General features: G+C 34.4%; 1 protein-coding gene and 1 long non-coding RNA gene across 2 annotated transcripts; one reads left to right on the top strand and one right to left on the bottom strand.

Moving 5' to 3' along the window:
• Window positions 1–572: 572 nt before the first annotated feature.
• LOC146735034 (uncharacterized) lies at window positions 573–4,065 on the top strand. Its single transcript, XR_014931393.1, has 2 exons — window positions 573–664; window positions 2,533–4,065. It is a non-coding gene; the product is annotated as an uncharacterized LOC146735034 (long non-coding RNA).
• On the bottom strand, window positions 4,063–13,112 carry LOC102801699 (uncharacterized). The gene is made up of 16 exons (XM_085507327.1): window positions 12,788–13,112; window positions 12,547–12,685; window positions 12,266–12,439; window positions 12,055–12,174; window positions 11,412–11,920; window positions 10,268–10,545; window positions 9,394–9,713; window positions 8,866–9,010; window positions 8,637–8,756; window positions 7,830–8,109; window positions 7,206–7,552; window positions 6,314–6,565; window positions 5,468–5,870; window positions 4,897–5,154; window positions 4,504–4,737; window positions 4,063–4,208 (listed from the first exon to the last, which is right to left on the bottom strand). The coding sequence occupies exons 1-16, from the start codon at window positions 13,110–13,112 to the stop codon at window positions 4,063–4,065; spliced, it is 4,050 nt and encodes a 1,349-aa protein (XP_085363453.1).
• Between the last annotated feature and the right edge of the window lie 4,276 nt (window positions 13,113–17,388).

The raw sequence follows: 17,388 nt of genomic DNA on the forward strand, positions 1-17,388 counted from the left end.
GAGACTTGTCAATTATTGTGTGCAGTGCTTCCCGTGTCCACATGTGTTCACCGTCCTGGGGCTGCCCCAGTTCCTGTGTATACAAGAAATGAGTGTATGTATTGTGTATGCAATGTCTGTTTTCTTTGGGTGATAGACGCCTGATTGAATAAGTGTGAAATGGACACGCGACAGACACATAGACGACGTAAATAAAGTTTTCAAATTGTTACCATGAGTACAAGTGCTAATTGTGAGAGCTTCATGATTGGTGGAAATGTCAATATAATCCCAGAAATGTTGGAGAAATTTTCATTCTGAGTATAGTTCCCGCACTGCTCAAGTTATTTTCTGTTCGCTTTCACGCAACATTCTCATCTCGCCTGTCTCTACGTTGATCGTATTCCGTATAGATATTTTATTTAATCATGCCTAAACAACGACGTGCTGCATATGACACTGCTTTCAAATTGAAAGTTGTGGCTATGTCTATGGAGACGAAAAACAACAGAAAAACGGCCGAACATTTCGGTATCAACGAAAAGCAAGTACGTCAATGGATCCGATCGAAGGAGCAACTGTACATGGGTAAACGTAGCTGCGGATCCGTAGCTCTATCTTGCGACTGACAACTGTTTTACCTTTTTCTTTATTACTTGGACGTCTTCTTTTCAAATTTTGTATTGTAAGTCGAATATAGAGCTACGGGATCTGTCCCATCCGAACTCGGGAAACTGTGTGTTCGTGAAGCACCATATCCAAACAATCGCTGTTATTGTCGAGAATGGTGACATAGCTCACCTTTATTGTCGTTTGGTCTTTTGTATAATAATTAGAAAACACAACGAGTCAAGTTTTATGTTGTAATAACCATTTGTATCGAAGAATTCAGTCGTTTTGCGACAAAAACGTCGTTTTCTCGACCTTCTTCGCCGCCATTGATATCCCAGAATGCTTTACGCCAATAGAACGAAATCTCGTTTGGGGATCACGTGATCAACTTTGACTGAAAAGAATATCGCCGTGAATTTTTTTAATCGTTAAAGAAAATTAATAAATTAAACAAAATTGTATAGTAACTATTTTTATTATGGAATTAATATATTTCTTTAATTATTTTAAAAAAAATAATAATGGTTATTTCCCTTGGAATTTATTTAAGACTTTTACATGTTTTAAAACCTCACAGAAATATTTCTTAATTCACATATCACTTCTTTACCGACTAACTCATTCACTTGCTGGCTCACTTTATTAATTGTTCTAAATAATGTTTTGTCATTTATATATATTTTTTTTCAATTTTATATATTTTATAATACAGAAATTCATCCTGAAATTTGACCGATTCATTTTTAAATTTTAGTGGCTATTTTGGATTACGTTGTGTCAATGAACTGCAATAACAAACACCTAAATTAAAGGAACAGTTACATGAAAAATATTTATTCTGGAGATATTAACCATATCAGTATAGAACTTGTAACTATGTGAAGATAAAATAGCAATGCTGTAGTATACATATTTTCATGGCCTCAGTACATGAGCGGAGTGTTCAAACTAAGCAATAGTATGTAACATTTATATTATGCATATTAGATTGAATGTACCAAGCTTTAAATTAGCATATGATTTTCCACCACATTTCCTCTATTAGAAGCACACCTTCAAAAAGAAAAACATGTAAACCAATTAAACCATTTATTTGTATTGTAATGACAAAATATACTGTTTTATTGTAAAAGTTTGGAACATCCATGGATGTGCTTCTAATATAGGAAACACAGTACATATACTGGTACTTGTATTTCAAAGTGGGATATAGATCAACAAAAATAAGAATGCAACTAATTTCCTGAAAATTATTTTTTCTATTTCAGAGTTAAATAAATACATGTATTGACAATCAATCAACAGATGTATTTAACAATGTGGACAATTCAAATCAGTCTAAAATGCAAAAAAAGTACAAGTTACAGAAAAATGTTTCTTACCAAGACTGTTCGCTACAGTATACAATGTAGTCATGTTGTTTAATAAATTTTAATATTAGCACTGGAGAATATAATAGTAATACACAAGTTCTTACAGTTATCAACATTGTACCAGTACTCTGCTGATACAGGGATGTGTTATTGCTGATTTTTTAAAATAAATTACCTAAGTGTATCTTTATTTAACATATACCTTCATTTCATTCATACACTGGCAGTGAGGTCACTTAATTTAAAGATTGTTACACTTTGAACAAAAGCATATACATGTGTATTTCCTTCTGAGACTCTTGCCTTTAATTTTTGTCTGGCTCCAAAGTGCATTGTGGGTAGTTTACATGTAAAAAATCTCCTTTTTAAATACCTTGACAACAGGGATTCTGATAGAGAACTAATGTTATTTGCCTTGTAGCACAGAATGAAAACTTTAATTTGATACAACATAACCACAAAACACTTCCATACAAATTCTTTGACAAAATTCAATGTACCATAATCTATTTGTTAACAGGTGCTATGTTCCTCAACATTACGTAATACAATATTCTTTTCTTTTCAGAATCAACATTCTCATTTTATGAAAGAAAACAGTGATTCATATGATACTAATATGCATAATACCCAGAATGCACCAATTGATCAGACAGGGAAGAAAGTGAAAGAGATAGACCTAAATAAGAACATTACATAAATTTGGAGCTTTTGTCCAGAGTGGGACCATAAGGTGGTAAAGCCATCTAACATCTAACAATTGTGACAATGTCTCTTTCTAAGCAATAAAGATGTGACCATGAAATGACCTTGAAGATTTGTATGTGGGGGGGGGGATCTTTGTAAATCTCGACTCGAACTTGAACATTTTTGGAAAACGTATAGGCCCATGCAGTTAAGTTTTCAAGACAATGTACATTCAAAAGGTACGTACAATGTTCTATAATGTATGGGAAAATAAATAAGTCAAAAAAAATAACTTGCACAAAAAGATATCTTTGAGAGAGAGGACCTTTTCATATCATGTGTCTGAATCTCAAAGCAATCTGGCTGAAGGTTTCATAGAAGAATTAAAAATATGTAAAAATGAGTAAAATACACCAACAAATTCACTAAAAATAGACCCTTGCATATGATGTCATTGGATTACAAATTTTGCCAATTTTCAAAGCAATGAAACATATAGTTCATAAAAAAATAATAAATTTTCGACCAAGAATCACAAAAATATTCACCAATAATAGAGGATTCAATATTTTGTCATGAATAATAAACAAACTTGCCAAGTATGGGGATGTTCGACTTATGGCTGTGTTTCACATATACGCCTGTGTGTGTCCAATATATGGGAGTACTTTTGCAGTCGAGCCTTTAATTTGGTTGGTTTTTTTATTAGGATCTCATGCCTTAATCCTTTGAATCCAGTATGATATCTTTGCCCAACTTTATCAAATAAATGATCTGCCTTGTATTCCTTAACAAATTTGTCTATGTCCTTCTTATAGGATCCTTTTGATGTCTTTGATGTATTTGCAAACTTGTCAATAATATCTGCAGCAAAGATCTTATCAAGGTCCTTTCCAACATTTCCAACAATTTGGCTGCATCTAGCAATTTGTAGATCTGTGTACTGCCCATGGCTGTTTTTAAGATTCTCTAAATTGTATGAAAGAAGATGAAATAAATTAGTTTGGTTATTGTATTATCATGCTAGCCTGAGGTTTGAGAACATGGGATTAGGCAAAAGGAAACATGGAGAAATTAATATTTTTAATTTAAGAAACTTTTCTATTCCATATCAGCTAGGTTTCCATTAATATTTTGTAATAAGAAAACATTTTTCTTTATCGTAGCAATAAATATTATATTCTCATGTATGACAATATAAAGGATTATAGATACAATTTTAGGCATCATGCAACTTGCAAAACAGCTTGAGTGGAATACCCATGAGTAATACTCAAGGTACACAAATGTAGGTTTGACTGCATTAGGGTAGACCATTGGAAACTTTGGGAGCAGATCTACAGAGTATCTGTATGAACATCCATGCAGTTGTAATTCAAATAAATTGTAATGAATGATATACAATGCAAGATTACTTTTGCTTACTTTTGAATTCATTATTTAAGAATTCGTTGATGAGGTCCAGTGCAAGGTTGTGCCCTTTCCCTCCTACCATATTTGCCGTGCTGTTCCAGATCATATCTGCAGCTACACGTTTGGTTACAAACCCTGAAGCACCTGTAAAATATTAGTTTACATTCTTAAAGTTTTAAGTTTTATCAGCTAGCAATGGTCAAAAGTTAAAACTGGTATGAGGTTATAATTCATTGGTCCATAATTTCCCAGTAAATGACCACTGCAAAAAGCAATTTAGGGGTAGATCATTACATACTCAGGGGGGGGGGGTCTTTGGCAGGAGAATAGAGAAAACAACTGATGCAAAGAAATTTTATGAAATATAATTTCTGCATGAAACAACCCGAGCAAAAAAAATACCTGCTGAGGTACTCGCACCACCCACCCATCTACTTACAAGATATCAATCTGTGACCAAGTATCAAGTACTTGTTGTGGTTTTGTTTCCAAAAATCTAACATGTTGATTTTCCAGTTACTAAGCATTCCATCACCATCATTTTCCCTTTCACAATCTTTGTTGACCATGTGGTATAAACCACGCCACGTGACAGCACTACTGTATTCATTTATTGAATCAACATTTGGATCATGGACCCGTTCACATTCAGCGCAGCAATACCAGGCTTCATCTGTAATGAACAACTAGCTATTGTCAATTGCCTAGTCCTATTCTATTTTGGTAGAATATGTTGTAAATAGATGTAATTCCTCAAACATGTTAACAAATTGAAGGCTAATATTGAAAACTGGGTTAATATTTTTCCCTAAAATTTTGTTGTAATTATTACCTGGCAGTTCAGTTAAACCTCTACATTGTAGATGGAACCATTCTCCATTTTGACACATGGCTCCATTCTCACAACCAATCCACGTATCTTCTACATTTCTTTTACAGCAGAATATTGACCACTGCTTACAATTATCATCACACCACCAATCTTGTTTGGCATCCTGCTCATCCACTCCCATGCATTCAAAGTGATACCAGTGTTTGCCACTACAATTTATACCTGCTGAACATTCTATCCAGTTACCATTCAGCCCTCCTTAAAAAGACAAATCATTTATTTAACTTGTTTTGATCATAACTTTTATCCAGGACAATGCATAAATAATTTGCAATAAATAAAAGCTATGTGTTTAACATGGAATATTGCAAGGTACCTGCAGAAAAACTGTACAAATTACGGACTACCTGGCTGGAATTGTTTATACTGGTATATGCTGAATCACATAACATCATATGACACTTCTAACTTCTAAATATGAGTGAATATACTGTTAATAAATTAAGTTGATGAGTTTGGCCACCAAACTTAACATTATGCTGTTGAGTGTACAACTACATAATGTACTCACCTTCCCCATTACAAATACAATAATCTTCTTCATCCTCATCTTCTACTGTCACATCATCACCATCACCATCACCTATCACCTCTGATATGTCATCTTTGCTCACATGTGGCCATATATGAAGGACAACATCTGATGCTATTTTATCTATGTATGTTTTCTTCATCTCTCTGTTGGGGTCCTTAGGATGATCATTAGGAATTTCATCCAGTGACTTTATATTTAGAAATTTCAAAGCCAACAAACATACCATTCCCTCTGTATAAAAGTCAAGGAAATCAGTTACGTGGTTTACACAATCCATGACATTCTTCTTTACCTGTCGATGACCAAACAGGCTCTTCACATTAAATAAAGTTCCCCTTTCATCTATATTTGGTGCATAAAAGTAGTCACTCATAGTATCCTGTATGTGTAGCAATCAGACAAAATCAGGCAATTAATTAATTGATAAATGTGTATAACTTTTGAGCTGCAGTTGGATGTTATGTAAAGGTAGATTTGGGATGGGATGGATATAGGTCAGATCAATAGTAGAATCTGTACTCAGTCAGTGGAAAGAAGAATGGATGGATGATGATGAAAGATGCATGGTCAGATGCATGCTAGTGTAGATGGATATTAATGTAAATTTGGGTTCTTGGGAGTAAAGAAGGTGACAATTTGAAATCATGGGTAGGGTGGGGGTGGGGCTGGCACAATAAGCACTTCTAAAAAACAAAAATGGTACAGCAAGGTAATCTTCCAGCCAACCCTTCCCCAAGGATGGTCAGGAGGTGATTTTACATGGGATACATGAATGCATGATCCCATTTATCATGTTTCAAAATAAAATAGTTGTATACTTACTTGCAGTAAAATACACCGCTTGTGAAACTCTTGTGCTCGTGGTTCTTGACCTGTGAATCTGTTTGTCACATCACTACTTGTCGACATTGCAACCTTACATTCAACCATTCGCTCTACAGATAGTTGATCTCCGTGCACTAGTGTTACATGTGGCTTGTTATTTACTACAGGAACATATACAGACAGCTTCTTCATTATTTCAATCACACCTCTCCCTGATGCAGGATTTTCTGGAATAACGCCCAAATTAACCTATAAAAATAACTTTCACAATTAAACGAGAATATGTTCCAGCATTGGTGGATTTAAGAGATAAGAGAAGCAGCAATAGTACCCCAATCACCACAATAGTATGCAATAACAAATGTTGAACTTCAATCCACTTGTTGTCTCCGGTCACAATTGCCAAAAATTATTAAGTCATTATACTACCCCCTGATGGCCTCACCTGCCTTTATATTTATTTTAAATGACCGTGAAAACTTTATTGATCCAATAGATATACCCTGCCATAAAATAGATTGTTTACTTTATTAGAACAATGGGTTCTCACAATAAATGAGTAACTTTATTAATCTAGTAGTACTGGTCCTAATTAAAAGAAATATACTAATGAAAGCACAATGGCTGGAGTACAAGACAAACAGAATTTAAATTTTTTTACTTATTGAAAATTATCCAAAAGTGTCAGTAACAAATATTTTCCAGAAAGAAAAAAAGATTTCCACAAAAACCACTGATCACATCCATGCACCTCAACCAAATCCAACAAATGACTTTAAGATGTAAAATATTTAGCAACAGAGCAGCAAAAAATAGGTTCCACTTTTAAATCTGAACTGCATGTGTATGTGCTTTAGCACTTACATTTGCTCATATTATGTATACTCACAATATTGCTTTTCATCTTGGAAGCATCACTATATCTGTGGGAAATGTGTTGACTGACAACATCACTGAAATCATGGAGACATTGTAAGTGCTTAACTATAATTCTCTCCACCATGGATTTCATTCTGTTTTTCAAAAATTCCCAATCATTGTCATTTGGCAGATATGTCCTCAGGGGTATATCCTTTGCATCTTTAACAGTATCGTCATCTAAATCTCGAAAATTAATTCTGTTTTCCACACCATAAGCCAGGGCCCATATCATCATCTTATTAGCTTTTGACTGAGACTGATGCCTCACTTCACTGAGCTTTTGCACGTTATCCCAACACAATGAAAACCCAGGATCTGTGGGAATACAATGATCAATATATCCACACCTTTATAATCATACAAATGAGATTAATATAATTAAAGTTTTGTGTTTGAGTTAACTGTAGTCTCCAAAGATGTCATGAAATATTTGTATTAATTTAATAGTTACATTTTGAAAACCTCACTGGACTAGAAGATTTATAATTTTTTCCATTTAAGATAACGAAACAGAAAAGGTATTTTACGCAGGCGATTTTAATTAAAGCATGGATTACAATTATTATAAGCACGGTATTATAAGAAAACTTACGCTTGCTCTCTTGAATGGATGCATCAATATCATCTCCATGATCACCAATATCATCATCCGTATAATGTAACATTTCAGGGTTTAGTTCCCTAACACCAGAAATGACACTGCTACTGTCAGAGTCAGTTCTTTCAATTTCATCACTGGTCTCAATAGAATCATCACTTGTACTCTGATCTAGATCTGATGGTGAATCATCAGAGTCACTGGAAAATATATCAGTGTTTGGAGAAGCCACATCTCTAAGAGGTTCGACAGCAGTTCCAGAAGTATAACCATCCTATTGTAAGTTAGTAACAATAATGCTGGTCAAAGCCCACTATACCGTACTACACATTTAAATTGTAAGTATAGGTTTAGGGATGACATACATGCTTTAATTATGACCATTCCCTTGAGCTCTAAGCACTCATACATGCATATATTGCTTTGTGCCAATCACAGAAAACAAGAAGCCTGCCACCAATCCACCCACACTTCCATTGTCTGTTCTTATATATATCTATCCATATGGCTAAATAACCTAGCACTAAAGGACATCCAAATATTGCACAGAAGATTATGGTTTAACCTTTCAACTTATAAAAATAAACAATAGTATACCATAAATCACAACAAATCCATTGGGTAGCTTTGCACCAGACAAACATATTTAAGTCACCAGGTCTGAATAATTCACCAACACTACATGTTTGGAGCATCTTGAACCACTTACGTATAAGTGGTGGCACCATGAGGTATCCAGAATGGTTATCAACATACCCTGCCAGCAAGATACACTTGTTAAGATAAACAAATGTTTATTACCTCTACTTTATGTTTCCAATCAATAATCTTAGTGTCAAATTCTTTTCTCAGCTTGTCTATGACCATTCTTGTTCCCTTCACACCTAAACATATACCAACTTTATTATACCAAGTAAGCAACTGAAATGTAAACCAAATATAACATATTAGTTGTCACTGCTTTGTTTGCTTAATTTTAAAACCATGACTCATTAAAGTGGCACAGAATGTATCCTGCTAAATAATTTACCTTCTGGCTACACCCACTTCTATACATCTGTATTGAGTTTATACTTTGCAGATATTTGAAGCGACTTCTTTTGCGCAAATGCAAGATATTTCCCATGATGTATCCCAGTCCAGGAGTTAAAGGTCCAAGTTTGCCATCCTTTTCACTGCCATATTGATAAAAAAGTTAAAGCATTACAGATACAGTACTTTTTGAATCATTGTTGCACTTTTACATACTATTACCAATTTTATTTCCTCTATTAGAAGCACACCTCCAATAAAAGCACATGTAACCCCAAAATAATATTTATTTCTGTTACAAACACATTTTTTCAAATTACATATAATCACATGCACTTCTAATAGAGGAAATATGGCATAATTTATTATACTGTATCATATAGCAGGAAATTAACAGAGATGCAATAGGAAAATATCAATGAGAAATTGACTTACAGTAGCACAAATTAATACATGTACTATGAAATATTTTATATAGAATTACTGAATCCCTTAAGAAAACAAAATTTAAAGTATGGGTATTTACATTGCTAATTTGTCAGTTGTTCTTGAGCTTGTTAAACTGGATTCCAACACTGTATGCAGCATTGGAAGGTTTTCTTTGGTCTCATCTAGTATAGATCCCCATTTAAAGGCACTAATACTTTCACATGATATTGCCGGTGATGATTTGGTGGATTTCTTCAAATAGGATGCCATCTGTTTTCTACATTCAGAGATAACAACTGCTAAAAACTCCTTTTTAGCATTCTGGCTATGCTGAACAAGAATTCTGAATGTGGTACCATATTTGTAATTTGCTAATGCTTTTATGGCCATGGAGATAAAGCCATCATGCACAGGAACCTGCAAATAAATTTACATAAAGGTTAACCTTTCACTGCCATTGTCAACTTTTGTCACTTTTCACGAAATAGATTTGTATAAAATCTACCTAATTTCTCACAAATTTGTATGTATACTTGTATACAACAAACAATTCCAATTTTTTCCAAAATAAACTGAACAATTATAAAATACAATCATTTTTAAATACAAATTTGGGTGGGAAAATGGTGGCAGTGAGAGGGTTGAAGGAGAACATTATACTCCTGGTGATTGCCTTTGATGATTATTTGCCTGTGAGTGGTGGTCTTTTGTTTTCTATTGTAAATGTTGTCTCTTGGCCATATTTACTTCAAGGTAAATCCAATTAAAAACATTCCCCTTTAATATGCAACTAAAAAAGTATTCCACAACACAATGTTGTAAATAAGAAGAGTTCACCATTTGAAATAAAAAATAAATCCTACACAGAAAAAAAATCAACACTGGAAAAAAACATTTTTTTAATGAACGACCCCTTATTAAAAATATTCATAATTTATAAACATTGTAATGAAATGGCAGAATCCACTCACCCTCTGTGCCTTAACCCTCTTTAGACTAGGGCTTTTAGTTGGTGTTCTTTTAATTGGTGAGGATAATGTTATTCTTTTCCTCTTCTTTGAAATGTATGTACCCTCTTTCTCTCTCTTCTCAAATAATTGTGTTGATGCATGACTTTCCAGTGATTGTCTGTAGGACTTACTCAGACTCACATAACATTTACCACACATATACCTGTCTTCCTCCAAAGATGGCTTGCATGGAGTCAGTTCACATTTGACCAGTTTTTCAAGTGCCTCAACAACAGAACCTTTGGAATGTTTTAGTTGACGTTTTACACTAAATTTTTCATTTTTTTTCAGAGCCAAACCACAATTTATGCATGCCATGATGACACAACATAAAAGAGAAATTAAAGGACCCCCTAAGTTACTTAATAAATTAAATTTATAAATCCAATACAAATGTATTACTTAACAGAATGAATGAATGATGAATGAGTGAGTGAGTGAGCAGGTGAGTGAGTGAATGAAAACAAATAATGAATGAATGAAAGAAAAATGAATGAGTGAGTGAATGAATGAATGAATGAACAAATAATGAGAGAATAATTGAAAAAAGAATGAATGAATGAATGAATGAACAAATGAATGAATGAAAAAATAATGAATGAATGAATGAAAAACGAATGAGTGAGTGAATGAATGAATGAAAAAATAATGAGAATAAATGAAAAAAGAATAAATGAATGAATGATAAATGAATGAGTGAGTGGGTGAGTGAGTGAGTGTGTGAGTGAATGAATGAATGAAAAAATAATGAGAGAATAAATGAATGAATGAATGAATGAATGAATGAATGAATGAATGAATGAATGAAAAAATAATGAGAATAAATGAAAAAAGAATAAATGAATGAATGATAAATGAATGAGTGGGTGAGTGAGTGAGTGAGTGAGTGTGTGTGTGTGAGTGAATGAATGAATGAAAAAATAATGAGAGAATAAATGAAAATGAATGAATGAATGAATGAAAGAAAAAAATGAATGAGTGAATGAATGAGTGAGTGAAAAAATAATGAGAATGCATGAAAAAATAATGAATGCTTATCTACTGCCTATCCTACATGCACACCTACCCTTGCACACAAAACAACACACACACATTACACACTTACACTCACTTCCAAGCTCACACATGCACATCTCCCTACTCTTCAAAGCTGCCAAATAACTTGTATCCATCCCATCCACAAACAATGTATTCAAAATTGCTACCCTTATACACAGTGCATTCTCTCCACACACATTTTTACACAATTCTTTCATATCATCCTCACATTTATACAGCAAACTACGACCACTGTTATACATCACCCCTCTAGAAAACTCTCCATCTCTCCCAGCTCTCCCAACCTCCTGCCAATACTCTAACACACTCGTACACACACCCCAATGAATCACACATCTCACATCACTAACATCTACACCCATACCAAATGCCACAGTTGCTATCACACATCTTATGACACTATCAACCTTCACAAATTCTTTCACGATTCTCTCTTTGTCTTCATCAACTAATCCTGCGTGAAACATTTCAATTAATCTCTTTCCCTGCACAAAGTTATCGCTCCCGACTACATTACACAAAGCAGCATACACTGCACCACATTGGGCAATGGACCTGTGGAGAAAAATTATTATTATACAATTATATAGACATATATATACACACAATATTTATTTATTTATTTATTTATTTATTTATTTATTTATTTATTTATTTGTTTATTTATTTATTTATTTATTTATATTTACCTGACATAAATTATTGTTTTGTCAGCCTTGACTCTTTTATCTTTTAGTTGTTTTATGTAATAGTCCATTTCAATTTCTATTTCTTTTCCACCATTGACATACTCCAAAAATATGTTTGGTCTACAATAGTAATAAAATGACACTACAACTGCAACTACATGTACTAATATGATGATGAAAATGATAATTGGACATGTTTTTAATTTATTACCTATCAGGCACAACTGCAACAACCTCCATGGCTGATCTTTTAAAGTGCAAATGCACTAAAATCCTATTAACAATATCATTTGTTGCTGTTGCCGTGAGTATAAGAAATGGTCTGCCACCATACATACTTCGGAAATCCACCAATTTCTTATAATGGGGTCTAAATGTTTGGCCCCTGTGAAATAAAGCAATAAAAATATATTCAAATATTGATTTTAATTTTGATAAATAATTCTTGGTGATGCATATGACCCTTTTTTGAGGATACTAGTAACTACTTACCATGTATCAAGAATATGTGCCTCATCTATAGCCACAAGGCAGACATTCTTTCTATATATTGGAGATCTCAGTATATCACTCCATGAGTCAATGCTCTCAGGACAGAGAAAAACAACACTAAAAATTCCATTCTTCACATCTTAAATTTAATAATAATAATAATAATAATTAATAATAATAATAATAATAATAATAATAATAATAATAATAATAATAATAAAGAAGATAAATTATAACTTACCACTTAACATTTGTTCGGTCATTTCTGACTTCATCATCAAACATACAGACTGCACACCAATATTTTTCAGAGCATTGCACTGGCTCACCATTAAGCTCTTCAGTGGTGTAACCACTAAAGAAATATGTTGTGTCCTAGGTGACTCCTCATTCAAAATCAATGGAGGGATTACAAAACATAAACTTTTACCATACCCTGTTGGCAAAATGCCAAAGGAATTTCTCCCTTCCAATATTGCATTGATAATTTCTTTCTGTTTATCTTTAAGATTGTATGGTAAATTAAGTTTGCTTTTAATTGTGGTGAAATGCTTTAGCAGAGCCATGATTGGAGAAAAGTAATGATGGACCCCTTATGTACATGTTAATTCACACTATGTGATTTCCCATTCTTTTATGAGAATAAATTATGTACATTTATATTTATGTATTCATAAAATATTTATTTAATAATATAAAAAATATATACAAACGCAAATCATATTTTAAAACCATTAATTCACTGGGAAAAAGTCGTAAACTTGACTATGGGTCACGTGACGCTTAATCACAGGATCTCGCGTGAATCGCAGTGCATTGTGGGGCAGAAAAATGGCTGCTTCCAGTGTTTTTTCAAGGCGAACAGCTACATCAACTTTTAAAGTTATTTACGTAAATTCTGATTGCAATATCAATGCTTAGGTAGGTTGAAATGTCTTCGGAATAACTATCAAAGACACCAATGTTGAAAGAATGACTTAGAACTTATTATTTGCGACGACCAGATTTGGACCGTGGATTTTAACCACATTTCAGATACGTCGGCTCCATAGCCCACTGCGGGCCAGCCAGATACCGACGACCAAAAACGGCCCTCAGGGGGCTATGATTCCACAGCTAGGGTAAACGCAGTGCTAAGCGATTAGACGGTGGAGGACGTAAAGTGAGAAGTACCACGCTGGACGACAACCTCATGCAGTGGTTTGATGGACATCGGAAAAATGGAAATGCCATCTCTGGTCGACAACTACAGATGCAAGCAAGACGAATCGCCACCGAAACCACATTCAAGGCATCTGACGGCTGGCTTCACTCGTTCAAGAAACGTCACACACTTTCAACTCGCGTGCGCACTTCCATTGGTCAAAAATTACCACCCGATTACGAGGAAAAAATCGCCCAGTTTCATCGATTCGTTATCCAATTGCGTCAACAGCATAACTACCCACTCAGTGATGTATATAACATGGACGAGACACCGTTACGGTTCGATATGCCTGGAAACAGAACTCTCGAGCATGAAGGAATCAAGACCGTCCACATCAAGACAACGAATTCAGAAAAAAGAGGTTTCACCGCTGTGTTGACAGTTACCGCTGACGGCCAAAAGATCCGCCCTTTGATTATTTTCAAAGGTAAACGGCGACTGGACGACCTCACACGCAGAGAGATAACGGTAGAAGTTCAAGAAAAGGGATACATCAATGAATCTCGTAAGTATTTTTTTTTTATTTTGTTCGTGCATGAAGCTAAAAAAAGTTGTCTTGGGCCCGGTTCTCCTGATCATGTCCTGATACACTACACTGTACCGTCCGTGTATCATTGCGTGTACATTTGGGTTTGTTCACTGTTTGTAAATGTGATCAATAAGATTCAAGATGACTGCCGCTCTGTGTTTCCACATAAAATATTTTTCTTTTTTTCTTTTATAAATCTGTTTTCCATGGTTCCCAGTCAATATTATGCATGATCGGATCGAGTCACGTCATGTCAAAAGCCACGGCGTGCCATTCAAGATGGCTGCCACCTTGTAAACGTTGTGATTACGTTTTTCTTTTGTTTTTCGCATCATTATTTGCTATCTAGTTTAATCATCATTCCACGGAGTTAGCGGATTTTTTTTTTTTTATTTCCATGTTTTGCCTGTAGTTAATTATTTTTTATTCTTCACTTCAGTTTGTTTACCGTGGATTAGAAATACATTTCCGAGACGGAACGATGACTCTCGGCGGCTGCTTATATGGGACTCGTGTAGCGTACACCTCACGCCCGCTGTCAAAGAGGAATTGTATTCTCGGAACGTGGACATTGCAGTGATTCCGGGAGGATTGACATCACTTCTTCAACCGCTAGATGTGGGCGTAAATAAGCCACTCAAAGACTATATGCACGCCGAGTGGGATGAGTGGATGAAGACCGGCGAAGCACTGTTCACACCGGCTGGTAAAAGAAAGGCCCCTGCTAAGAAGACGGTACTTGAGTGGGTCGTCTCGTCGTGGAACAAAGTTCCGCCCCAAACTGTCATCAATTCATTCAAGAAGACTGGCATATCTAATGCACTTGATGGCAGTGAGGACAACTTGGTGTACGAAGATCTCGAGGCAGACGACGAGGCAATCGGAGAAGAGATCGCCGAGATATTTTATAGCGACAATGAAGACGATGACGAGTTCTTTGGATTTTAGCCAAATCTCCGTGGTTCTCCACATACAAACCAAACGGCCCTTTTCAGGGCCACCACATCCTCCAAAAAGAGTTATACCGCTATCATGTGTGTGTGTGTGTTTGTATGTTATATAGTATTTATTGAATGGTTTGTATCTTGAGTAAATATTTATTGAATATCACTGAAAATTGCCCTTGATTTAAACATTTGTAGCTCCATGATTTAAAGTAAAAACTTCATACATTGTTGCAGTTTGGAATTTGCGTGCATCTCATTAGCATATCATTAACTAATCTGCATATTTCGCGTGCAGGCACTTTAAGATTTTAGACAATGCTTCAATAGAAGCCGCACCCGGACTTCACCACTTTTCCTGGGGAGGGCAGCCATTTTCTTTTTAATAGAAGCCGCGGCTTCTATTACGAATTTTACGGTAATGCTCATGTGACATTACCCTGTAAAATATTCATAATTGTTTACGATAGAACAGTTTCACTGAACACAACGAAACCTTATTCTCAATTTAAATAACTCAATAAAGTTTTGAATATATTAATAATTATGAGTACATGTAATCATTTCATCAAGGATCCACTTTTGAGCATGTGTGAATGTTTTAATGGTAATTTATATAAAAAAAAATTGGAAAGCCCCATCCTTCGTCCTAACATTAAATTCCAAAAAAGTTGTAATTAGGAGAAGTCCTTCAGATAAGCACATCACCCCTGAATCTTTGCGTGTTTCTCTCAATCTTTACCGAATTTAAATATATTCAGAATGCTTCAAATTAAATATTTGTGAATAGCACTAGTATTAGGCATGTACTATATAGTTTGGCACAGAATATTAAATTGTAAAAGATTCATTTTCAAGTTATCAGAAAGTTACGTTAGGTCAAAAGTTACATTGATTGCATATTACCTATGATGTTTATCCACTAATTGGGTAAATGGTGCTGGATTGTCATTTAGCAAATTGGTGTCTTTCAAAACTAAATTATTTACTCAACTTATATAAGAGTTTGACCGGATTTTTGCAAGTTTTCGAGAGTACGAGATCATTTTTATCACAAGTTAGTAGTAGGCTTGTAGCTTGTCCCAAAGATTAATCTTTGATATTCATGGATGGTTTTTGAGGGTGTTGTCAGTTGCAGATGTACGGTTGCCATGGAAATGCCAATATCAACAAATGCCAAAAATACTTAAAATATGATTTTTTTGCCACTGCTTCATTGCTACCCATCTACAATAGAGCATATCTGAACAAATGATTGACTGTTTATGTTTTTTATTTCACCCAGATGACCATTTGTCACTTGATCCGTGCATTACAGCATTAGATATTCATATTTTTAACTGAAGGAGGAGTTCAACTATAATCAGATGGCACTTGGTTCTGCTGAAGAACAATCAAATGTTCCAGTGAATTCTGAAAGTTTGCTTCATTCCGTTATTGGTGTGCTCAGGCAAGAAATAGCAGAGATTGAAAAACCAACTGAATACTTCACTGCTGCTGGAATCGGCTTGAAAACATCCCAAAAATTAGTACCAGAGCTTTTACAGAAGGCTTTCTTTTGGTTGCTCAGCAAAGATGCATTTTAATCTGGTGATTCAAAATACCAGCCATCACAGAAAGTACAAAGAAGAGTCTTAATTCTTGCGGAAAGTGTTATTCATAGCAGTATAATAACCCCTCTTCATTTAGGACTTGCAGCTCAATTGCATCATGATCATGGAAAAGAGACACTCTCCATGCCCATGGTTTCAGCAAAAGCTATGATAGCCTTTGATGCTTTTTAACAGCACTGGGAAAAGATGAACTATAAATTTTTTTTTTTTTTTTATTATTAGACGCATAAAATCCTTAGAAAAGGATAAAAAGGGTCTTACAGAAAGAAATTACAAAAAAAAAAACACAAAAAACTACAATCTAAAAAAGAAAACAAAAAATAAAAACTTTTCTAAAAAAAAAACAAGTCAAAAACAAGTCAAAAACAAAAAAATACAATTTGCAGCCAATGGTGAATACAGAATATAGAATGAACACAAAATGTGGCCTAATACACTGATAGTTGTTGCTGTTTTGTTCCATAGCTGTTTTTTAAGAAGACAGCTAAGGCTGGTGCTAGAGTATGGTTTGCCATAATCAAAATGAATTTATTCTGACTATTTTCTTTA

This window comes from Saccoglossus kowalevskii, chromosome 13 (genome assembly GCF_978046115.1).
Source record: "Saccoglossus kowalevskii chromosome 13, keSacKowa6.1, whole genome shotgun sequence".
Lineage (NCBI taxonomy): Eukaryota > Metazoa > Hemichordata > Enteropneusta > Harrimaniidae > Saccoglossus > Saccoglossus kowalevskii.